Source organism: Zootoca vivipara, chromosome 14 (genome assembly GCF_963506605.1).
Source record: "Zootoca vivipara chromosome 14, rZooViv1.1, whole genome shotgun sequence".
In the NCBI taxonomy this organism is placed as follows: domain Eukaryota; kingdom Metazoa; phylum Chordata; class Lepidosauria; order Squamata; family Lacertidae; genus Zootoca; species Zootoca vivipara.
Window position 1 is genome coordinate 45,690,907 of NC_083289.1, and position 24,898 is coordinate 45,715,804.

At 46.7% G+C, this 24,898-nt stretch overlaps 1 protein-coding gene across 3 annotated transcripts in view; it reads left to right on the top strand.

Moving 5' to 3' along the window:
• MYH11 (myosin heavy chain 11) overlaps positions 1 to 24,898 on the top strand; it is an 82,661-nt gene that overhangs the window by 29,478 nt on the left and 28,285 nt on the right. For all 3 annotated transcript variants that reach the window (XM_035132124.2, XM_035132125.2, XM_035132126.2), the window contains 16 exons: positions 2,669 to 2,761; positions 3,834 to 3,897; positions 8,756 to 8,854; positions 9,886 to 10,029; positions 13,473 to 13,568; positions 14,437 to 14,555; positions 14,724 to 14,876; positions 16,711 to 16,884; positions 18,015 to 18,188; positions 19,696 to 19,810; positions 19,932 to 20,125; positions 21,453 to 21,574; positions 22,978 to 23,047; positions 23,547 to 23,707; positions 24,120 to 24,228; positions 24,461 to 24,592. In XM_035132124.2, coding sequence (XP_034988015.1) covers positions 2,669 to 2,761; positions 3,834 to 3,897; positions 8,756 to 8,854; positions 9,886 to 10,029; positions 13,473 to 13,568; positions 14,437 to 14,555; positions 14,724 to 14,876; positions 16,711 to 16,884; positions 18,015 to 18,188; positions 19,696 to 19,810; positions 19,932 to 20,125; positions 21,453 to 21,574; positions 22,978 to 23,047; positions 23,547 to 23,707; positions 24,120 to 24,228; positions 24,461 to 24,592 — 2,019 coding nt within the window. The remainder of the gene's footprint in view (positions 1 to 2,668; positions 2,762 to 3,833; positions 3,898 to 8,755; positions 8,855 to 9,885; positions 10,030 to 13,472; positions 13,569 to 14,436; positions 14,556 to 14,723; positions 14,877 to 16,710; positions 16,885 to 18,014; positions 18,189 to 19,695; positions 19,811 to 19,931; positions 20,126 to 21,452; positions 21,575 to 22,977; positions 23,048 to 23,546; positions 23,708 to 24,119; positions 24,229 to 24,460; positions 24,593 to 24,898) is intronic.

Sequence of the window (24,898 nt, forward strand, 5' to 3'; positions counted from 1 at the left end):
TTGTTTTTTGACATTGCTTGCTGCCTGCCCTGTGCTACACACCTGCAACAAACCTCCTTATGCATGCCTTCAGAGTGGCCAGGTTATAACCATCGCCATGCAAAAGAATTAAGCTTTAAACTTTGGGGATTTATTTAATACAGACTTGGCAGTTTTGCAGCAGCGATAGGCACCAGTTATGCAGGAAAGGGTAGCTGAGTGAGACATGGCAGAGATCTATAGCTTGCGTACAAACCATACATTTAAGGCGCATTTGAAGCGCATTCCCTCTCCTGCAAAAGAACCCTGAGAATGGGAGTCTCTTAAGGGTTCTGGCAATGGAAGCTCTTTGCACCATCAGCAAACTACAGTTCCCTGAATTCTTTTTGGGGGGCGTGTGCGTGCTTTAAATGTATGGTGTGGACACAGCTCTAGTTCCAAGGTTTCAGAGGCCTTTTCTCCCCTTTTTTTTTTGTAGATATGTTGATTGATGCTTCCACAAAGCACCCCCCCCCAAAGGACAATGGAAATCTTACGTGTAGGGCTCCTTGTCCATCAGTAATTTTGAAAGTTCAGTTCTGGTTTCAAAAAGGATCCAGTATTCCTTCAGCTCTTGGCAGAGAATGACTTGAATAAAACTCCAGAAGCGAAGTGCCAATTGAACAGCTGTTACGCACAGCATAGCTTGGCAGCTAAGTCTACAGATGTTGCTAGTCCCTCTGTCCACTCCTCCCCAAACAACTGGCTTAGTGATGAAGAAATGAAACGTAGTTATTCTCCCATATTGACAGCTTGAAAGGAAAAAAGGAAACCGTTCTCTTACAGTTCACAGAAGTTTTTTTGCTATCTAGTCACCTGGAGCTGATTCATAATCATCACAGGTGATCAGTGGAGGAGACCGTTTAGAAGCCCAAAGCAAAGGATTCCTCTTGTGGAAAGATATTCGTCTCCGATATTCCACCTTCCTCTTTCTTTGACCTAAATCCGTTTACTGGCCTGTTGTCATTGCTTTTGAAATGTGCTTAATTAGTTAGTGTCTGCCTAGATGCATTGCATAGCTTGCTTGTGTGTGTGTGTGTGTGTGTTCATCATCATCATCCGTGTGTAACTGCATGCATGCATTTGCACAGGGTGGGGTGGGGAATCTGGATATGAAAAAACCTCAAAATAATGCATTGTCATATTCAACCTTTTCAAAAAGCCCTGCATTTAACATGATTAATAGATGTGGCGTAATCTGCTTTGTGCTGCATTACCTTACAGATTTTTATTCTTTATTTTTTGGGCATTTCTTTCCCTTGCCTAATTTGCAGCGTTTTCCCCTTGCTGAGTAAACGCTTCAACGCTCTAGGTCCGGGGTTTGAGGGGGGGAGGGAGGAGTTCTTAGCAGGTAGTTCCATAAAAATCACCACCAGCCTTTGATGGAGCAGTGGACGCACAGTGAAAAGAGATGCGTTGCCCTCTGTTGCGGCCATCCGAAGAAATGATTTCATTTGCTGCAACCGGCTGCCTTGTCCGTCCAAAGGACGGTCGATGGACAGCACCGGGCTAAACAAGCGGCAGGAAGAAACAGAGAGCTCAACATTTACAGTGGGCCGCTTCAGGCTTCTCATTTCCATCCCTTGCAGAGATAATCTCTAAAAATGCATGTAGACTGGAATGTGCAAAGCACGGGTGATGGGACACTTGTGGGGCCCCAAATGTTCTTGGACTCCCAACTCCCATCAGCCTCAATAGCCAGCAATGTGGGGAGTTCCAATGTGATACAACACAGGCAGAACACGAAGGCACAGAAATAACCAAAGTCTTACTGTATTAATAGGAAATAAGGTAAACGCAAAGTACAGGCGATACACGGTGGATCAGCAACAACGCGACAGACAGGTTGCTGGCGTTTAAGACCTGTTTCGCCCAATATTGGGCTTCTTCAGTGGTATCTTCTTTAGTGAAAGTACAGTTTCTTATTTAGGCTTAGGCCACAGTGTTTTCTTGTTAATTTTGCAAATTCAACATATTGTATTCTTTATATTCTTAGTTAGAGGAGAATGTTATATTATATTCTAACTAAGAATATAAAGAATACAATATGTTGAATTTGCAAAATTAACAAGAAAACACTGTGGCCTAAGCCTAAATAAGAAACTGTACTTTCACTAAAGAAGATACCACTGAAGAAGCCCAATATTGGGCGAAACAGGTCTTAAACGCCAGCAACCTGTCTGTCGCGTTGTTGCTGATCCACCGTGTATCGCCTGTACTTTGCGTTTACCTTATTTCCTATTAATACAGTAAGACTTTGGTTATTTCTGTGCCTTCGTGTTCTACCTGTGTTGTATCACATTGGAACTCTGCACGTTTTGGCAGCATTGGCCCATTGTTTCGGTTCAGCAATGTGTGGAGGGCTAGACTGGTTTAAAATACCCAGTGCTGCGGTTCCCACCCTCTTACGCTGTGTGCATTGTAGTAGAATCCAGATTGCGGTGCCCATAGCAAAAGAAAGCCCTGCCCAGCGTGCATTACAATATACATACATTTTTTTAAAAAAACACAGAGATTATTTATCTGCAGGGGAGGGAATCAAGGCTGGACCTGCCTTGGCCGAAGCCTCTGTATGCATCTTGCGTGTGACTGTTTACGGCAGAGAGACTTGTCCGCTTCCTGGGGATAATGGCGTTTGAATCCGTTTTAGGGTGAGCTGGAAAAACAGCTGCTGCAGGCAAACCCCATCCTCGAAGCTTTTGGGAATGCCAAAACCGTGAAAAATGACAACTCTTCCCGATTCGTAAGTTGAAAGTGGTATAATACTGCTTTAAATGTATAATACGGTGGGACCTTATTATGAGCTATGGGGTGCCAACAGGATTTTCTGGGCCCAGTGCATTCATTTGCCTCTGGGGAATTAAGCTAAAAGGTGGCTGGATCTTAATGGCACCATGCATTTTTAAAGAATACCCATTGTCACATACCATCCAATGAAAAGAGGGATGTCCTAAGGGAGGGACGCAGGTGACGCTGTGGGTTAAACCACAGAGCCTAGGGCTTGCTGATCAGAAGGTTGGCGGTTCGAATCCCTGCAACGGGGTGAGCTCCCGTTGCTCAATCTCAGCTCCTGCCAACCTAGCAGTTTGAAAGCACGTCAAAGTGCAAGTAGATAAATAGGTACCGCTCCAAGCGGGAAGGTAAACGGCATTTCCATGTGCTGTTCTGGTTCACCAGAAGCGGCTTTGTCATGCTGGCCACATGACCTGGAAGCTGTACGGCCAATAACGCGAGATGAGCACTGCAACCCCAGAGTCGGTCACGACTGGACCTAATTTTCAGGAGTCCCTTTACCTTTCAGGAAAAGCTGGACATTCCTGTCTCAATTCAGAAATCGGGATGGCTTCTGTAAATCTGGGACAGCCTCTGGAAAATAGGCAGAATTGGAGCAGGAGATCCCTGCTTGAATTCAGAAAACAACTGCAACCACAATTCTCATCAGCCACGGGAGGGGTTCCCAGTGTGCCCCCCCCCTCAGTGCAATGCTCCCCCTTAAGGTCTTCCTTTGGTACCCACGAAACCAGTGGGCCCCCTTCACTACCCTCTTGGTCACGAGGTGGTGAGAGTTTCCCATTTCTCGCCTGGGAAGTACATAGAGCTGGAGGAGGAAGTCGGGAGAGTGACGCTTTTTCCCGCTTCCTCTTTCAGCTCTATGCTCTTTTCGAGGCTCAGTTCCACTGGATCCAACTTTGCGCAGAATCCCTTCCAACTAACCCCTTCCCAATTCCATTCTGGTTAAGTTAGACTGGGGAAGCCTGTAATTCTCACGATGTGCTAGCAAAGTATCAAAAGCTGTCTTCTCTTATCACCGACAGGGCAAATTCATCCGCATCAACTTTGACGTAACTGGCTACATCGTGGGAGCAAACATAGAAACCTGTATCCTTTTTTTGGCACGTGGGATGGAACTTGGAGCAGTACGAGAAAGTAGTACTCGGAGCTCAGAGTTGGGCCTGAGAAAGGCGAACGGTTCCAAGGCCGCGTGGCGAGAGGAGGCAGGAGGCTGATGTGGGTGTCTCTGTTTTGGGCTGTTCTCGGAAGCTTTGCTGCCTTCGTTTGTTCGTGGTGCAGATCTTGAATGGCTGCTGCTTGGGTTTGTGCGTAGCTTTGGGCAGAGCGAGAATTAGCTAGGTTCTCATTAAAGTGTGAATTGAAACACCTAATTTCTTCCTCATCCCAAGATCAGGAAGAAGGAGGCACTGCAGAAGCAGCAGATTTATAGGCCCAGGTGTTGGACCCAGCATGGTTCCTCAGGTCAGCTGCTTCCAGAGGAGTGGGGAGAGCAGCAATAGCAGTAGTTCCTTCTGGCCACCCAGAGTGGGGGCACTAAGCCACAGGAGAGAATAGGCTAGGACAGGAGTTAGCAAACTTTTTCAGCAGGGGGCCCATCCACTGTCCCTCAGACCTTGTGGGGGGCTGGACTATATTTTTTGGGGGGGGGGGAATGATGCAAGAGCACCACGAGCCCCGATGGCTGCTTACCTGTATCTTGCGAGTGGCAGGGGCTGGCGGCGGCGGAGGGACAATGAGTGGCGTGCGAAAGGGCTCCAGAGAGGGGCTGCTTAAAATGGCGGCCGCTTGAGCGCTGCTGCTGCTGGCACCAACAAAGCCCACCCCCCTTCCTCCTCTAGGCAGGGCGGGGAGAAGCCAGGAGGAGGGAGGGAGGAGGCGCCGTGTAAGGGATAAGTCCATGTGCTGCTGGCTGAGAGCCAGCAGACAGCAAAAAACATCAAGAGTAGGAATGGAATCAAGAGAGTCTCAAGAGAGAAAGGAAGATGGCTGCATGATCAGCCCTTTTATGGGGTCTCCCAGGGTCACGCCCATCTACCTGGTCACACGGAGGGGGAGGATGCTCCAGACCAGGTGTGACAGGAAGTCCTCCTGGCTGGAGTAATATCCCCGTGTGTCCACTCTGGGCAAACAAGAAATGTTGTATTTGACTGCTGCAGTAGTGTTACATCCCACAGAGACTACAGTACAAAAAGGTAAGGGTCACATCCACATTTGCCTCTGGCCATGCCCGCCACCGACATGCGCCCCCTGGAACATTCCTCATGATGCGATGTGGCCCTCAGGCCGTAAAAGGTTTCCGACCTCTGCCTCGCAGGGACTTTCAATGTTCCTGTTTCGGGAGGCCCTGGAGCGCAGCAGCGCCAGCCTGCGTTTTGCAGGATGTCCCAACCTTTCAAACCGAATAATAATAAAAATATTTATTCCTTATACCTCACCCATCTGGCTGGGTTCCCCCAGCTTCCAACAGGAGATTAAAAATATATTAAAACATCAGTCATTAAAAAAAAAACTTCCCTAAACAGGGCTGCCTTCAGATGTCATCTAAACGTCAGATAGTTGTCTGGCAGATGTTTTTCTCTTTGACAACTGATGGGAGGGCGTTTCACAGGGCGGGCGTCACCACCGAGAAGGCCCTCTGCCTGGTTCCCTGTAGCTTTGCTTCTCGCAGTGAGGGAACCGCCAGAAGGCCCTCGGCACTGGACCTAAGTGTCCGGGCAGAGCGATGGAGGTGGAGGCGCTCCTTCAGGTATACTGGGCCGAGGCCGTTTAGGGCTTTGAATTGGCTTGGAAATGTACTGGGAGCCAATGTAGGTCTTTCAGGACCTGCGTTATGTGGTCTCGACGGTTGCTCCCAGTCACCAAGCTGAAATGTCAACATTTCCAGTAAGAATTTGCTTTTCGTGCAGGAGTGGCTGCCAGCAGCTTTTTCCCTTGGGGCGGTGTTTGTGCAAAAGGGCTTTGTTTAGACAGAGAAACAAACAAATGAGCAGATTGATCCCCGTAGTCATCCTCTGCGTAAATATCGAAAGCAAATGAGTGAAGTCGTTGGCAAAGCCGAAACCTCTGTAGAGCTGGAGAAGGCGCAGGAAAGGAGCATCTCCCTTATACAAGAAGGCTTAAATATCTGCAGGGGGAAGAGGGAAGAAAAGGAGGAACATCAGGGAGAAACTCATTAACTTCATTAGCAACTGAAGCGAAGCAAAAAGCCAGAAGCGGGACCAACATCTCACCTGCGGAACTCATTGCTACAAGATGTTGCCATAGACCAGGGAACCTGAGGGCTGCATTCTGTCACAGGGAAACTTATGGGTGCTGGGCATGTCCAGAGACAAATGTAGGAGGTCAGTGGATGAGACGCCAGCCATGTAAAAACCAGATAAGCTCACCCCCACCCTCTCCGTCCACGATCCTGGCAAGAAAGAGGCACAACCCTGCAAGGCAAAAGTGTTTCAGGAGGGTGTGGAGCAGAGTTGATGAGGGATATGGCTTTGGTAAAGTTCCCAGAAAGTGGTCTTGCTCAATCCATGCAGGATATGTGTTCGGAAGAGGAGGGGTAATGTCACAGGGGAAAGGCTCCCTCTTCCCATATGGATGGTCCTGTGTTCAGCCCCTGGGACATTCAGTTAAAATAAATTCAAGTTGGCACGAATGGGAAATCTCTCTCTCTGGCTTAGATTCTGAAAGATGCTGCTATAATTTATATTACTAGCTGGCTCTGCCACACGTTGCTATGGGTTATTTGTGTGATTTCCCCTACCCAGTGCCGATCATCCTTGTGATTCCCCCACTCTTCCCCTCACCCCCCCCCCGGCTTATCCCTGTGATTCCCCCCTCATCCCTGTGAATCCCCCAACTTTGTCCTGATCCATGACCTATTATGCCCCCTCTTCCTCCCCCCCCCGGTTATCCCTGTGACCCATTCATTTTGCACACAATCATTCCCCCAATGTGTGTGTTCTGTAAAATTTTGCCCTATTCCAACCCTGACTCTCTTACCCACATGTGTTATGTGAAATAACATTTATTCTACCCAAAGGCATGGCCCTGTAAAAGGCCCATTTTCAGTTGATTCTATGCTGCGGCCTATTCGGGGCCCCCATCCCCCACCCAGGCAGGCCCCTAAATCCACTCAGCCTAGTCTGCAAAGTCGAGGCGAGATACTGTGGAGAGGGCAGGTTTCATCCCTATGTCTCCCCCCCCCCTGTTCTGACCCATTACCTATCCCTGCCCTCTATTTGGCCCCACATCCCCCCCAGGCAGGCCCCTACCTCCACTTGGCAATGTTGGGCTTTGTTGCTGCAAAAGGCCTGTTTTCAGTTGGTTGTGCCTTGTTGCTGCAAAAGGCCTGTTTTCGGTTGGTTACTGTGGAATTTTGTGATGTCATCTGGTGGCGCGGCTTTGGAGGCAGCAGTGGGCAATCTGCCTTTCTATTGGATGCTGCTGGAGTCTTCAGAGCTTCTGCTGATGATGTCTAATTTGGGCGCCACATTTTTGTGTGTTCAATCATTATTTTAGGTATGAAAGGTTTGCTTTTTGGGGAAAAAAATTATGCCAGATCCCTCACTGATGAGCATGGAACATTGTGGCCAAATTTGTTACATTACAGTTCAGCAGTTACGGAGAAAGGCTGTGACCTCTGCGCACGCAATGCCTACATTTTTATATATATAGATAGAGCATTTATAGAGCTCCCACATACAACCCATTAATACAGTCCTTGCCCACAGTCTAGACCAGGGTTTCCCAAACTTGGGTCCCCAACTGTTTTTGGACTACAGTTCCCATCATCCCTGACCACTGGTCCTGCTGCCCAGGGATGATGGGAGTTGTAGTCCCCAAACAGCTGGAGACCCAAGTTTGGGGAAACCCTGGTCTAAATAAACATGACACACAAGGAAAAGGGTCGGGGAGGAAATAGGAGGTGGAGAAATCAAACTCAGGCAGCAATTCTTAAAGCAGTTGTTCTTATAATGACACAGCTGTCACGGTTCAGGGACTGGGAGGTGCCAGGTGGAGATTGGCTTTTTTGGGGAAAGTGATGGAGTGAGTCTTCTGCTTCCTATCTCTCCCACTGAGATGGTCTGATGGAATGGCTGCCCCCAGTTGACAGTTGGGGGGAGAGGAGGCCAGATGCAGCTAACCTACCATGGTGCTCTTTATTAAAACAACTTAGTACATAACAGTAACTTATATCCCAGCTTTCCACTACAGTGGTACCTTGGTTCCTCAAATGCCTTGGTACTCAAATAACTTGGAACCCGAACACTGCAAACCCAGAAGTAAGTGTTCCGGTTTGCGAACTTTTTTTCGGAAGCCGAACATGCTCCATTTTGAGTGCCACACTTCCGGTTTGAGTGTTACGCTGAGGTCTGTCTGTTTTTATTTATTTATTTTGCGTTTTTATTTTTGCGGCTCTTTTGTTTTGTTTATGTGACTGTGGGGTACCCAGTTCAGCAGCTACTGATTGATTGATTGTGTGACTGCAGTACATTGTTTATTGCTTTCATTTTATGGGTCACTGATAGTAAAATTCATGTTAAATTGCTGTTTTAAGGGTTGTTTTCAAAATTCTGGAACAGATTAGTCCATTTTGCATTACTTTCTATGGGAAAGCGCGCCATGGTTTTGGAATGCTTTGGTTTTGGAACGGACTTCCGGAACGGATTAAGTTTGAGAACCAAGGTTACCACTGTATTAAATTAGCACTTAAGGTGGATATCTGATGACAACAACAACAATAACAAAGCAATTGTGCACAATTAAAATCATTTAGAACCTATGCAAGAGATACTACGGTAAGTAGTGAAAACATCAGAGCCAATCATTAAAATCATTTAGAACCTATGCAAGAGATACTACGGTAAGTAGTGAAAACATCAGAGCCAATATTTAAAAGCACCCAAAGTTTCGCTTTCTTTCTTTCTTTCTTAACATTTGCCGACAGATTTGTTGGAAAAGTCCCGGGCTATCCGGCAAGCCCGAGATGAAAGGACCTTCCACATATTTTATTATCTGCTTGCTGGAGCCACGGAACATATGAAGAGTAAGGCCCTGGCAGTGACAGCTTCTGTTTTGAACCGTCGGGGAGCAAGGCAGGGGCTGTAGTTTGGTGGTAGAACTTCTCCTTTCCATGCAGAACTTCCCAGTGGCATCCATAAGCAAGACGGGGGGAAATTCCCTGCCTGAACCCCTGGGGAGCCTCTGCCAGTCAGTGCAGAAAATACTGAGCTGGGTGGAAGATTGGTTCTGACTTAGTGCAGGCAACGACTGATTAACGCACATCCAATTGACGTGAAACTGCACATACGCGCATCACGGCAACCCAGAAGTGGCCGGGAAAGGGGGCAGGGCAAGGGCATAATGGGGGCAGGGCGGGCTTTGGGGTGGGGGCTACCTGGTTGGGATAGGTTGGGCTACAGGGTGAATGTTAAAGGTAAAGGGACCCCTGACCATTAGGTCTAGTCGCGGACGACACTGCGGTTGTGGTGCTCATCTCGCTTTACTGGCAGAGGGAGCCGGCATACAGCTTCCGGGTCATGTGGCCAGCATGACTAAGCTGCTTCTGGCAAACCAGAGCAGTGCACGGAAACGCTGTTTACCTTCCCGCCGGAGCGATACCTATTTATCTAATTGCACTTCGTGCTTTCGAACTGCTAGGTTGGCAGGAGCTGGGACCGAGCAACGGGAGCTCACTCTGTTGTGGGAGCTCACCCCGTTGCGGGGATTCAAACCGCCGACCTGATCAGCAAGCCCTAGGCTTAGTGGTTTAACCCACGGCGCCACCTGCCACCCAGGGTAAACGTTACAGGAGCATATATAGGGCCGAAGGGACCATGTTCAGTTCACTCATTTCAATGGCTCTGAGCAGGACTAAGTTGGCTACAGCCCTTCCTTTCTGAATCTACTTCATGGGCTGTCTTTTGAGGTTATAACCCACACAAAGCCACTTGCAGTAGGACAAGGAGGACATAAATTACATTAAAGCACACATAATTTGTTATAAGAGGTATAAAAACCTGCAGTTTTCTTTTATAGCACTGGCTCGTCTCAATTCTGCTACTGTTCACTCTCTAGATGACCTGCTGCTCGAAGGCTTCAACAACTACACTTTCCTGTCTAATGGCTACGTGCCCATTCCCTCTCAGCAAGACGATGAGATGTTCCAGGAGACCCTGGAAGCTATGGGTATTATGGGCTTCAATGAGGAAGAGCAAGTTGGTAAGGGAAAACGCAAAAAGCAAATGTGCTTTATCCATTTCTTTTCTTTTCTTTCTGTATCCCGAAAACAACAACAATCTGTCACCCAGTGCAGGATTTAAGTGAGTGCTGATGGATGTTTAAAACTATCCTGATTTAGTCTGGTGAACTGCATCTCCTTTTTTTTTTGGTCTTGTATTTCATAGGAATAGTGGCATTTGGATCCAGGTTTTGCATGAAGGTATTTGAAAAGCGTCTTCTAGCAAAGCTGGTATTGAGAGTGGTCCAGTTATATGCATTGAGCTTCCAGGCTTAAATTAGCTTTGATGTAAGATTAGTTTCAGATACCTTGAAGCAAAATTGAAGAGAAAGGATTGTGAATTTCCAACGTTAGGTTTGTAGTATTTATTTTTACTTTCTCAAGCTTCCTCCGCACTTCTTCAACGCCTGAGAGTGTTTCTTTTAGCAACAGTTCTAGTAACTCAGGCATCCCCAAACTTCGGCCCTCCAGATGTTTTGGACTACAATTCCCACCATCCCTGACCACTGGTCCTCTTAGCTAGGGATCATGGGAGTTGTAGGCCAAAACATCTGGAGGGCCGCAGTTTGGGGATGCCTGTAATAACTGTTGGGGGGATTTTTGTTCACCAGAATTATGCTTGCAATTTACTGCCTTCTCTATTATGACCATGTCCTTGTTTTCACCTGTGAAATGTTGGATGGTTTGTGGGTAGTGGGGTATTGCATGGTGTGTGCAATATGGGAGATTATTTTGTTAATGGAGGCCTACACTGGGGTGGGGAGGAACCACCAACCCATAGCTGGGCTGGGTCTGCAACTAGATTCTACGGGGCCTCTGGGTTTCTTCTTCCTGATTATCAGCTATTTATAAGGAAGGGAAAAGGGCATAGATGTTGTGTGAGCATAAACATGCTCCTTGCAAAAGCTGAAAAAGTTTTAAGTACTGTAGTGATTTTAAAGACTTCTCCTGAAGCGGTGCTACTAGTCAGCCTAGACCAGTCTTCGTCCTTTTCAGATATGGGACCCAGCTTTAACCCAGATTTGGAAATCAGCTTCTCTATATGTTACCATCTATTCGCTTGGTGATAGTGCCGCTGTCACAACCCAGCTCATATCAGTTGAAGGTTGAGGACCAAGGACATAGTGCCTTTCAGACATTCATAGAATCATAGAGTTGGAAGAGACCACGAGGGCCATCCAGTCCAACCCCCTGCCAAGCAGGAAACACCATCAAAGCATTCTTGACATATGGCTGTCAAGCCTCTGCTTAAACATTGTTGAACTACAGCTCCCGCGAGCATGACCAAAGGCCGGGAGGGGGCGGGGATAGGACTTGTGGTCCATTACCATTGGGAGGGCACCAGGTTGGCTATATCTGGCACAGAAAATTCTAGGTTAGATCAGGGATGGGAAGTACGTGGCTCTCAAGATGTTATCAGGCACCAACTCCCATCATCCCTGTCCATCAACGACACTGGCTGGGGTTGATGGGAGCTGAAGGTCAACAATATCTGGAGCAGTGTCATAGCATGGGTTGCCAGCACCCGGGGCCATGTGGGAGGGAAACGGACAGAGTACGCATGTGCATTCAACTGCTTAATGGCGCCTGCATCACCCAAGAGATCGCAGCCACAGAAGTAAGAAAGTAAGAGTTGTTCCGTTGTCTGGAGAGGTCATTTCCTGGTTTGCATGGAGAAGCCATTTTCAATGGAGCACGCAGCTGTATTGAGGCAGCACCGGGCATTGAAATTTTGTGCCCTGGGCAACCGCCCCTTCTCCCCCATGCTACGCCACTGGTCTAGACCAGTGTTTCCCAACCATGGGTCTCCAACTGTTTTTGCACTACAACTCCCATCATCCCTAGCTAGCAAGACCAGAGGTCAGGGATGATGGGAATTGTAGTCTGAAAACAGCTGAAGACCCAAGGTTGGGAAACACTGGTCTAGACAACTACCCCATTCCCTATCCCTGCGCTAGATGAACTGATGCCCTGACCTGTTATAAGGCAGCTTCAAATGTCTAGAACTCAGAAACTGTTTTCATTACCACTCAGTCACATCAGAAACTTATGATCTGCATCTGCGCTTTAGATTGCAAACGAGAAACAAATTCGATTGCCATTGATTTCTCGTCTACCGCTGATCATTTGCACAGCTCTGGCCGGTAACTTGTGCCGAATGAATGAGTTTTTTGAACTTAGGACGCTGCCACAGAACATGTCGGATTGTTGATCTATCTAACTTGGTACTGTCTACACAGACTGGCAGCAGCTCTGCCAGGTTTGGGACCTCTCCCAGCCCTACCTGGATCATGTACGATCACCATCAAGAATGAATTAGAATTGTTGTTTTTTAAAGGCAGTGTTTCTGCAGATTCAATGCCGTTGGTAACTTTTTCAGCACAGAGCAGTAGCTGGAAACCTGGGCTCTGAATGTTTGAGATGCAGCGAGGGAAAGATAAACTTTTAAAGCATTCCTGTGACAGGACTCTGCACAAACTCAGCAGAAGGGATTTGAACTTCAGCCAGGAAGAACCAGACAGATGACCATTTAAAGCTAGGATTTAGGGGTCCTCCTAGCACTGACGTCCAAGCAGAGAGCTGCAAGGAGATCGGGACATGGAAGTTTCGGATTGGGATTTATTTTTTTATTTTTGTAAATAAAGAGAAGTGGCAGCTGTGTTGGAAATGTTTCATGACTGGAAGAAGAGGACACATCAGTCAGATGAATTGTTTGCCGTGGTTGTTTTCCAAATGCTCCTCTTTTCTTTAAGGGTCTCTGACTGCATTTGGTGTCTAAGGGAAGAGGGTGTCTGTAGTTTTTCAGTCTGGTGACACCTACTGGCCCAGAAATTTTACTGCTGCCTGCGGTATCCTCCAGACAGACTTTAAAGTGTGTGTAACCGGTCTTGAGATAAAAGATGCAAGAGTAAACAACTCAGAAATAAATTGTGGGCGGGGAAAACTCTGGGTAAGCTCAACAAATTTGGGGGTTGTCTAAAAAAAGTTCAACAACTTTTGGTTTTTACTTTTTGAAATGTAGCAACCCTAACATAAACTAATTTTACGTGTAAACATATTATTAGTATTATTATTATTTATTCAGTTTATACACCACCCTTTATCCAAAGATCCCAGGGTGGTGTACAACACTATGAACATCATCTACGCAGTATAATAATAAAAACATAATGCACAGCATTTAACAGGCCATAGGGTTGTAACCTGGACTTCTGAGTATGAGAGATGTACCAAATTGGCTCTCCCTCATCTTTGGGACTTGGAAGCTTAGGGATTCATCCTGGGTACAAAATGTAAAACGGACCTTTCCATCAGACTGTGGTGGGGCTAAAACTCTTTTCTGAGCCCCCTTGTTGACTGAGCGGAGTATGAATCTGTATGTATGTTCAAGCTTCTTAAAGATCTCTCCTTTACACCCGCACAGCGATGCTGAGAGTTGTCTCATCCGTTCTCCAGCTTGGTAATATCGTCTTCAAGAAAGAGAGGAACACAGACCAAGCTTCAATGCCAGACAACACAGGTATGACAGAGAACGGTGCAGGATTCAGATTTCTGCCCTCTTTGTGAGTTCCCCCCACTGCAGAAATGGACCATGTATAGCTTACTACAGGCATCCCCAACCTTCGGCCCTCCAGATGTTTTGGACTACAATTCCCATCATCCCTGACCACTGGTCCTGTTAGCTAGGAATCATGGGAGTTGTAGGCCAAAACATCTGGAGGGCCGAAGGTTGGGGATGCCTGGCTTACTAGCAGTCATGCACACATGGCCATTATCCAACAGCAGAATATTGTATATCAATATACAATATCCAACAGCAGAAACTTATATATCAATATTCAGCAGTAGCTGCTCATGGAAAATGAAACTCTGCCTTTCTGATGGAGCTTCTGACATCTCTTACTTGCGACTCAAACAGGGGGGAAGATGCTCTATGAAATGGTGCACAAATTAGTCAGTTTTGGTTTCTCCACATTTCCCACTTCTCCCCCAGTCTTAAATTCCTTTCTCCACATTTCTGCAGCGGTTTTGGTGTGGGGTTCTGTTTTTAAGGGACCCTCCTGAAAATTCACCAGCATTTGGGTGAGAACTTTCCCTAATAAACACATTTTTGTATGGACTTTTGACCGACCTACACATTTTCACAAACAGGTTTTCCAAATATAATGCATCTTGGTATGTTGTTTTCACCAATATCTTCATTTTTTTGTACATGTTGGTTGGAGGGACTGCATTCCAAAATTCAGGGGACAGTGGATTTTGAAGGATACTCATTTTTTCATCCCCATGTTGGTTCGAAAACTGCAAATTAGGTTGAAATGCAACCAAAATTGAATTTCTCCATGATCCCTAGTATAAAACGACATTTCAAATCTCTTCTATTCCAGCTGCACAAAAAGTGTGCCACCTTATGGGTATTAATGTGACAGATTTCACCCGGGCAATACTCACCCCAAGAATCAAGGTTGGCCGAGATGTTGTTCAGAAAGCTCAGACCAAGGAACAGGTAATGGCCTTCTTTCCCTTGTTTCCTCAGTTCTGGTCATGGTCTTCAAAAGATTCGACAACCAGACAATGGGAATTTCCCCCAGACACCAATGATTGCCATGCAATAAAAGCTGGCTGTGGTTCCTTCGTTGATTTTGGTCTTGCTCCCGTTTAACTTTTTCAACAGGCTGATTTTGCAATAGAGGCCTTAGCCAAAGCAACGTATGAACGCCTCTTCCTTTGGATTCTGAGCCGGGTGAACAAAGCGCTGGACAAGACCAAGAGACAAGGAGCATCCTTCCTGGGAATCCTCGACATTGCTGGGTTTGAGATTTTTGAGGTATGCCCCCATTATTCAGCCCAAGGTAACTGGAGCAGCTGACCTTACATATAAGCTAAACAAGCTATAGCTTAGGCCTCACTCTCTTGGGGGCCCCAAAAAAATTTAAAGGGAAAAAACAACTGGGTATACGTTTCCCAAATATAAGGTAAAAAACAAATGCTGTATTTTTCGCCCCATAAGACGCACTCGATCATAAGACGCACTTAGTTTTCTGAGGAGGAAAGGGGGAAAGCCCTGTTTTTTAAAGGATCAGCTCAAAGTTGTTGAGTTTACTTTGCAAAGGGAAAAAATCCTGTTCAACTCACAGTTCTGCAGCTTCTGATAATCCAATCAGCCAGTCACATGTTGCTGGGGAAACAAACAGCCTCCCTCTGCAGAACATTCAACAATGGAGGCCTGGGCAAGGGGGCGGGGTGGAAGGGAGCTAGCTTCCCTTATCTCCCTCCCAGATCTCTTGCAATCAGCTGCTGAGCTGCTTCCCCTTTCCCTCTTATTAGCCTTTAGCTCTTTTTTTTATATATATATAAAAGCACGATCTGCCTTTCGCCCCTGGGCAATTCGGCTCCAGGGACCACGCATTCGCTCCATAAGCCACACAGACATTTCTCCTTACTTTTTACGAGGGAAAAAGTGTGTCTTATGGAGCGAAAAATGCGGTAAAATAAAACCGACATACAGTGACAGTGTTTTTTTGTTTTTTTGTTTAATAAATCTTTATTAATTTCGCATACAAACATATATACATAAATAAATAAATAAATAACAAATCATACAAAACAAAAACAATACAATAAAAAACAAATGAAATAAAAAATAACATGAAATATACGACATATTACAATCGACTAAAAAAGGACAGCTGGACATATAGAGGGCCCCGTTACCTTCAGTTGCTTAGGGTCTCATCAAACCTAAATCCGGTCCTGTCCGTGGTCCAAGGCATTTTGCTGCCTGAGGTGAAGGGCATGGTGGATTGTCCCCAGTTCCCTGTACAGAAGCCAACTGTACTGGAGTTGAATCTTGTTCGATGCTGGTCCAATGGGGCATCATCCTCTGGAGTAGGTGGTGGTGGTGGTGGGCTTCACTCAGAGGGGGCAGGCAGACCGTTCGACACACACCGCTCTGCCCTCCAACACTTCACTGCCGTCCCCCAGCAACCCTGAGGCACGCACCTCACTCCGCCTAATGATAGGGCTGGTCCCTTCCATACCGTTTGTAGGTTTATAAGCTTGTTGGTTTTATAAACTTTATGAACTTGTAGGTAGACCCCCGGTGGCGCAGGGCACCATGGCGCTGGCCCGCCAGGAGGGCGCCGCGAGCTGCGCCCACCCGCTGGCCGGCCGGTCCGCCGGTCTGACGCGCAGCTGCGCCCATGGCAACCATGCTGTGCCTGCCCGCCCGCCGCGCCTATGGCAGCCACGCTGGGAAACGGGGCAGGGGGGGCGCCGGAGGGATCTGTCGCTCCACGGCACCAGCGGCGCTTAAGACGGCCCTGCCGTTTACCTTCCCGCTGTAGCGGTACCTATTTATCTACTTGTACTTTGACGTGCTTTCAAACTGCTAGGTTGGCAGGAGCAGGGACTGAGCAACGGGAGCTCACCCCATCTCGGGGATTCGAACCGCCAACCTTCTGATCGGCAAGCCATAGGCTCAGTGGTTTAACCCACAGCGCCACCCGGGTCCCTCTTATTAAGGTTAAAAAAATCAACCTTTAAATTTTTTTAAACCTTAAAGCCCCAATTAAATCTTACCTTGATTTAAGGAGATTAACCCTATATATGGCCGCTGCTTCACCCCTGCTTTCTCTCTCTCACCCCCCTGCTTCCCGCAGGTCAATTCTTTTGAGCAGCTGTGCATCAATTACACCAACGAAAAGCTCCAGCAGCTCTTCAACCACACAATGTTCATCCTTGAGCAAGAAGAGTACCAGAGGGAGGGCATCGAGTGGAACTTCATTGATTTTGGACTGGACCTGCAGCCCTGCATTGAGCTGATCGAAAGACCAGTAAGATTGCTTTGTCTAAACATCTGGTTGGCCAGTCACCCATTACAACCACCTTCAGAATTTCTTAAAGTCTGGTCAGGCTTCTGGTCAGGTCTAAATTAAATTAAGCAATTCATTAAATTTAAACTATTGCATCAAGTGTGACTTGCTAAATTTCTCAGTATTAAATTCTGATTTCTTATTTTTAACACACACACACAAAATGTATATAGTTTCCTTCAAGGTGCTTAAGGTGGGATACAAGGTTCTTCCCCTCTCCCCATTTTGTCCTCACAACAGCCCTTTGAGGTAGCTTGGGCTAAGGAATAGTGCTGCTCTCCAGGCACTATTCCACCCCTCTAACCACTACACCACACTGACACCTTAGCATTGTATCACAGAGGATTGGCTACCCCAGGTATAATCCATCAATTGATCAATGGAAGCATTTGGCAACCAGAGGCTAATTTTAATCAGTTATGGCAAATTTTCCAGAGTCATTTGTTTGGCAGGGATGAGAACAGAATGTTGGACTAGATGGGCCTTTCGCCTGACCCACGAGGGCTGCTCTTAATTTCCTACATTAATTTTTATCTCTGTGGCCATGAATTAACAGAACACGAGTTTAAAGAGCAGCACAGGGCTGTTTGCAAAAGGACTTTTTAACAGCCCTGTGCTGCTCTTTGAACCTCTAAAACTGGAGTTTCTAGGCCCACTGTGGGCCCGTTTGAAAGCCCTTTTGCAAACAACCCCATGCTGCTCTTTAACCATCCTAAAACCAGCTGGTTTAGGAGGTTCAAAGAGCAGTGCAGGACTGTGCAAAAGGGCTTTCAAACAGCCCTGTGTTGCACTTTGAGGTCTCAACAATCGGGGCTTCGAAGCACAGCATCACCTGATATCATTAATGATAGATGGCCACCCTGCCCACCTGTCAAATTTGACCTGCTAGGGCTTGAGGAGACAATCATCTCTCTCCCTCCCCCCCCCAAGACTCCCCACTCCTCCTCTAAACAAATGAACACCATTTTCTTCCCAGCTCTTTACCAAATGGACACCAGCACGACAGTAAATTCCAGCAGTCAAAACCCAGTAGGTTGGAAAGGTCTCTTCCGAGAGGTGATCTGATTGCGTTCTGTTCTTCTCCATTTCAGAATAACCCCCCTGGCGTCCTGGCCTTGCTGGATGAGGAGTGCTGGTTCCCCAAGGCTACGGACACCTCCTTTGTGGAGAAACTGGGTAACGAACAAGGCAACCACCCCAAGTTCCAAAAGCAGAAGCAACTCAAGGACAAAACAGAGTTCTCTATCATTCATTACGCAGGAAAGGTAAGGAGCAGGACAGGGGCATCCGAATAGACAATTTCTTTCTTTCTTTTTAAATATTTTTTTATTTAATCTTAATAAAGGATACAAAAATGAAAATTAAATAAACTAATCTATACTGATCCAAAAAGAAAAAATACATATACCCCCTATACTACAAACACAAACCCTACATACCCCCGTGGCTTCCCTCCACAACTACTCGACTTCCTTTGGTTCAAATTTGAATATTGTCATTGCATTTTTTTGGATAATGCATCTCTTATAACCCTTTCAAATTATTGTTCTCATTTATACTTTACATACTTAATCCATGCATATCAACACATTCCTTTTAGAGCAGTGTTTTCCCATATATTCCTCGAAACATTGCCATTCTGATCTTAATTTTTGATTTGTCTGAAGTCTTATGGCTGCTGTTAACCTTGCTAATTCGCTTAATTTACATATCAAATCATCTTTTGTGACAATTTCTTAATAGTGCACATGCTTAGAGTTGCTTTCCTTTGCTTTTGTTTTTGTAAAAAATAGCCCTACTTGCCATACATCTGGGTTTCCCCGGACATTTTGCTAATTCGGCAAAAATCCGCCTGGACTTCATTTTGCTAAGCGTTTCCCGGATGTGTCAGGGAAAACACAGACATACGGCAGCCCTACACATGCTACCCTCTCCCTGCCTGCAGGCTGAAGCACTCGGGGACAGTGCATAGGGTTGGCACGGGCAGGTCATTGCTGTGCCCCCCCCCCACGATTCCCCTACACCTGCTCTTCCCCTTCACTGTTGCAACTTGCTTATTCACCTACCTCTTGCTCTGGCCTGGAGGGTAATGAGCAAGCAAATAACGGCAGAGGTGAGAAGGCGGAAGAGTCAGCTCCTGCTGCCTCCTTGCTCAATTACTGTATGGTAGCAGTGATGGGGCAGAGGAGCATCAGCAGTTGGCAACAGTGGCAGAGAGGGGGTAGACCAGGGGTTGGCAAGGCTTACTGGGCATGGGCCGGATCACTCCCGCGGAGATCCTCCGTGGGTTGAACCGGCGCAGTGCAACGCCGGAAATCACGTCTGCACATGTCCACGGCTCCGGAAATTGCTTCTGCACATGCCCAGATGCCAAAAATCGTGCCTGCGCAGAAGCAATTTCCGGCGTCTGGGCATGTGCAGAAGTGATTTCCAGCGCCACGGAAGAGAGTCCCTACACCACGCTGCGTTGGTTTAGCACAGCGCGCGGGGATTCGCCGAGTGGGCGGCTCAGTTCGGGGGTGGCTCATGGGCTGGTTAAGTGACCCTCATAGGCCGCTTCCAGCCCATGCACCTTAGGTTGCCAACCTCTGTGGTAGACTCATAGAGGGAGGGCTGGGGGAAGCATCACATTTTTGCCTTGTAAAGGTAAAGGTTCCCCTGACCATTAGGTCCAGTCAGGGTGCCATATTACCCAGATCTGCCCCTGCTGGAAGTTGCCAAGTGACAACTTGCAGTGACTCACACATACTTGGTTTTTGTTGTTCCTGGAAGGTTAACTACAATGCCACCGCCTGGCTGACCAAGAACATGGATCCCTTGAATGACAACGTGACGTCCTTACTAAACCAGTCCTCCGAGAAGTTTGTGGCAGATCTCTGGAAAGATGGTAAGGACATGAAGCATGTGACGCCGTCCATTGAGCGTAGGCCCTTCTCCATGCCAAGCAGCTGCTCTGCCCCTAAAGGCTTCCCCTAAAGGCTGACTTTATAGTCTTGGCTGTGTTTCAGTGGACCGCATCGTGGGGCTGGACCAGATGGCCAAGATGACGGAGAGCTCCCTCCCGAGCGCTTCCAAGACGAAGAAGGGCATGTTCCGAACAGTTGGGCAGCTGTACAAGGAGCAGCTGACGAAGCTCATGACCACCCTAAGGAACACGAGTCCCAACTTTGTCCGATGCATCATCCCGAATCACGAAAAAAGGGTCAGTACTCTGCTGGCACCGAGAGTGAGCACATCCACTCCTTTTCCAAGCACAGTGGTACCTGGGTTTTCGAACGTACAGTGGTACCTTGGTACTCGAACGGCTTGGTTCCCGAACAAATCAGCTCCTGAACACCACAAACCCAGAAGTGAGTGTTCCGCTTTACAAACGTTTCTCGGAAGCCGAACGTCCGACATGGCTTCCGCTTGAGTGCAGGAAGCCCCTGCAGCCAATCGGAAGCCGTGCCTTGGTTTTCGAACGGTTTTGGGAGTCGGACAGACTCCTGGAACAGATTAAGTTCGAGAACCAAGGTACCATTGTAATCCGTATCGGAAGACCATTGGAGTTCTGAAACATTTGAAAACCGAAAACGTAATAGCCAACAGCTGGGCCTCAGGATCTTGCACTCAGCAGAAGCCGCGTGACATGTTCGACTTCGGAGGTATGACAGAAACCGAAGAATTTACTTCCGGGCTTACGGCATTCAAAAACCGAAATGTTTGTCAACGGAGACATTCGAAAACAGTAACACTGTATTTGTTTATGCTTCAGAAAAGCTCCCAGAGCAATTTGAAGAAACTCAAACCACAACAATCATATCAAACCAAACGGTTATCAAAATGGAAAAGACAGCAAATAGAAATCAGCCATGTAATCCGCCAAAATAAAAATGAAACTTGAAGCCTAATAATAATAATAATAATAATAATAATAATAATAATAATATGGTAATAATAATAATACTCCGTCCATCTGGCTGGGTTTTCCCACTTGAAGGGAGGCTACAGATTAGGGCCAGTGAGAGGATGTGGCCTTTGGAGTCAGGAAACTTGTCTGGGGAGAGCCCTGGGGAGTAACTCTTCCACAGCAGTTTCAGTTGGAAACCAATTGTTGCTATTTGAACAAAGCAATGCTTGCCCATCAGCAAGCATGCCTTGCCCTAGAAAGGAACAGCCAGGAGCTCATGCACTCGATGCCACATATGATGCCAGGTGTGGAACAAGTGTGCGGTTTAGGGAGAACAGCCTTGTGGCCAGACATTCCCCACCCCTGCCCTAATGGACTAGTTTCCACTGTGTATGTGAAGTTGAGAATCTTTAATGGAGGAATCCCATCATTTTACCAAACTATGGTTCACAGAATTGCTCCTTCAGAACCACTAGTTTTTAGTGTAGAGAAGCCTCTAGACAGAATTCTCTGCTCTGGTTTTGAAGCTTATTCACTTATATATTGCAGAAGTGTAAAAACGGGCATTTTGCAAACCCCTCCTACCCCCTTTCCTACGTTGGGTGATAGAATTATAAAAGAACGTCTCCCTGTTTTACAGTCCGGGAAGCTAGATGCTCACTTGGTCCTGGAGCAACTGAGGTGCAACGGTGTTTTGGAAGGGATCCGAATCTGTCGCCAGGGTTTCCCTAACAGAATTGTCTTCCAGGAATTCCGCCAGCGGTAAGAGGCTTGCAAGGAGTGATAAGGATTTTTTTGGGGGGGTGTTGTGCAAGACTCCCCCAAATCAGACCTGGGTCTAGGAATCTCAGTGACTGGGCTGCATGACTTGAACATGAGCAGGAGCAAAATAAAAAAAATCCTTCAGTAGCACCTTAAAGACCAACTAAGTTTTTATTTTGGTATGAGCTTTCGTGTGCATGCACACTTCTTCAGATACACTAGAAACAGAAGGGCCAGACCCTTATGTATATACAGAGGGTGGGGGGTGGGAATGGGTGATGGGCTGACGGGAGTGGTAAACCTGTAGATGGCTGTTAACGACTGCTGATGACTGCAATTGGTCCTGCGGGGAAAAAGCAAGGGCTGAGGCGCTAAAGAAAGCTTGATCATGCATAATGAGATAAGAATCCTATGTCATTGTTCATCCCAGGTGGCTCCATGGTTTTAAGCTTGGTAATGAGTTCCAATTCAGCAACTTCTCTTTCCAGTCTGTTCCTGAAAATTTTCTGTAATAAAACAGCTGCTTTGAGATCTTGTATAGAATGTCATGGGAGACTGAAGTGTTCTCCTACTGGTTTCTCTGTCTTGTGGTTCCTGATGTCAGATTTATGTCCATTTATCCTTTGGCGTAGGGTTTGGCCTGTTTGTCCAATATAGAGAGCTGAAGGGCACTGTTGGCATTTGATGGCATACACAATGTTAGAAGATGAGCAATTAAATGGTCCTGAGCAGGAGCAAATAGCTAGGCTTCCTGTAGCATTGCAAAGCTACAGGAGTATGAACAGTCTCGAAATGAAACTGGCTCCAATTCACCAAGATCATCTCTTTTGAAAGGAATGGGAATTGTGCAAGAGCACTGTTGCTATCAGTTTGCTCCGTGGATCGGAGCTCAGGATTGTTATCGAAGGGTTTAAATAGTAACAGGCAAATCCATCAGTTTTTGTTTCCCTCAATTTCTCCTTTTCCCAGTCTTCAGTTCTCCACGTTTTTACTTTTTTTATTTTATTAGATTTTTCATCAGCATTTTAGTATGCTTTCCCCCCAATTTACCCATTTTTGTCTAATATACTTTGATTAACTTTTTACTTAATCTGTATTCCTCTTATATTGGCTGGATATATGAATGGAGTTGCAAAACCCAACTTTGATAAATCACAAACTGATGGAAGAAGTCAATTAGTAGGTATTCTTCCCAAAAAATGTGCCAATAGATAAATAAATAAATAAATATCAAAATATGGACATTAATAGATTCATGGATAAATTGTAACTCAGAAGTGAGAGAGACTATACATTTTATTCGATGGCACGTGTTACTTACCCAAGGATTGATATGATTTGGATCACGCCTATATTCAGATGTTGCAGAATTCAATGCTATTTTCAATATGCTTTGCCCATAGCTATGAAATTCTTGCTGCAAATGCCATTCCGAAAGGATTTATGGATGGAAAGCAAGCATGTATACTTATGGTGAGCAAAGCCTTTTCACCCTTTGCTATATGTCCCTCTTTGCACTGTTTGCCTGACTCTTGTTTTCTGTTACTTTCCTCTTCCACATTCCAACATGACCAGACTTCTTTTCACCTCTTCTCCTTAGTTTTCTTCCTTCTTTTTCTCTGCTTTCCAGGGTTTCCCTTAAGATGTTTTATTTTCTCCACTCATAAGATATCTTTATTGTCATTGTCCCCTTGCGGGAACAACGAAATTACTCCAGACCAACTCTGTGTTTTGGGATGTATCTTTTAAATACACCCCGTATTCCAGAATTCATTTATACAGTTTTGCTCTAATGCTGTAGAAATAAATACATGCCATTTAAAACACACACACACTGCAGGCTCCACCAGATGATCCGTTTATTGAGCATTTGTCCCAATTCGCTTGCACAAAGCTTACACGGAGGGTTAGCGTATACTGTATCTGGTTTTTATCGAACACTACAAGTTGGTGTCTCCTCCCACCCCTATAGATCAAAGCCTTGGAACTTGACCCCAACCTGTACAGGATCGGGCAGAGCAAGATCTTCTTCAGAACGGGCGTCTTGGCTCATTTGGAGGAGGAGAGGGACCTGAAGATCACAGACGTCATCATTACTTTCCAGGCTCAATCCCGAGGCTACCTGGCAAGAAAGTACGGTTGTTTCCCAATGAGCACCCCCCAAAAAGGGGGGGAGCTTAAGATGGGTGGGAGGTGCGGAATCAGAAGCATCAAGCATGGTCACTCCTACAAGTGGTGTGATTTTGCTGGACCAGATCCCCTGTGTAATGGGCCTGCCAAAAGGACAGAGAGCTTTTGAACAGCTCATGCTGTTTTTCTTCTTCTGTTGGAAGCCATCCAGAGTGGCTAGGGTATAAATAATAAATTATTATTATTCTTATTATGCAAGCAAGCCAGTCTGCATGGAGCACAGCATTGTCAGAAGGGAGAGTCTGCAAAACTACCAGGCTCCTCCCACTTCAGCTGCTGCTCCAGGGCAGACTATGTATGTCAATGGATGAGTTCGAAAACTGAGGTTTGACTGTATATTTCTCTTTCTGATCAGGGCCTTTGCCAAGAGGCAGCAGCAGTTAACCGCTATGAAGGTCATCCAAAGGAATTGCGCTGCCTACCTGAAGCTGAGAAACTGGCAGTGGTGGAGACTCTTCACCAAAGTAGGTGCCTTCCTCAGCTGCCCCTTCCTGGGGCTGCCCTGGCCAGGTGCCCTAGAACAGCCTTCCTCCAAAAGGCTGCTCTCTGGGGAACTATAGCTCCCAGCCTGCTCTCCTTGAAAGGTTCCCTGTGGGGGAGGCTAGGAAAGGCAGGCTATGTTCCTTTTTGGGTGTGTGTGTGGAGGGGTCAGGCAGGGTGTTTCCTGAAGTAACCATAGAAATTCTCGGCTTTCAGGTGAAGCCGCTGCTACAGGTCACCCGCCAAGAGGAAGAGATGCAGGCGAAAGATGAAGAGCTCAAGTCGGTGAAGGAAAGGCAGATCAAGGCCGAGAGTGAATTGAAAGAACTGGAACAAAAGCACAGCCAGGTGAGTTTGCAGGGTGCCTTGAACGTCAAAGTGCAAGTAGATAAACAGGTACTGCTCCGGCAGGAAGGTAAACAGCATTTCCGTGCGCTGCTCTGGTTTGCCAAAAAGGGCTTAGTCATGTTGGCCACATGACCCGGAAGCTGTCTGCGGACAAACGCCGGCTCCCTCGGCCTATAGAACGAGATGAGCGCCGCAACCCCAGAGTCGTCTGCGACTGGACCTAATGGTCAGGGGTACCTTTACCTTTACCTAATGTACTTTCACTTTCACTTGTTCTGTTTGTTCTCTTGGAGCTGGGGAGAACGG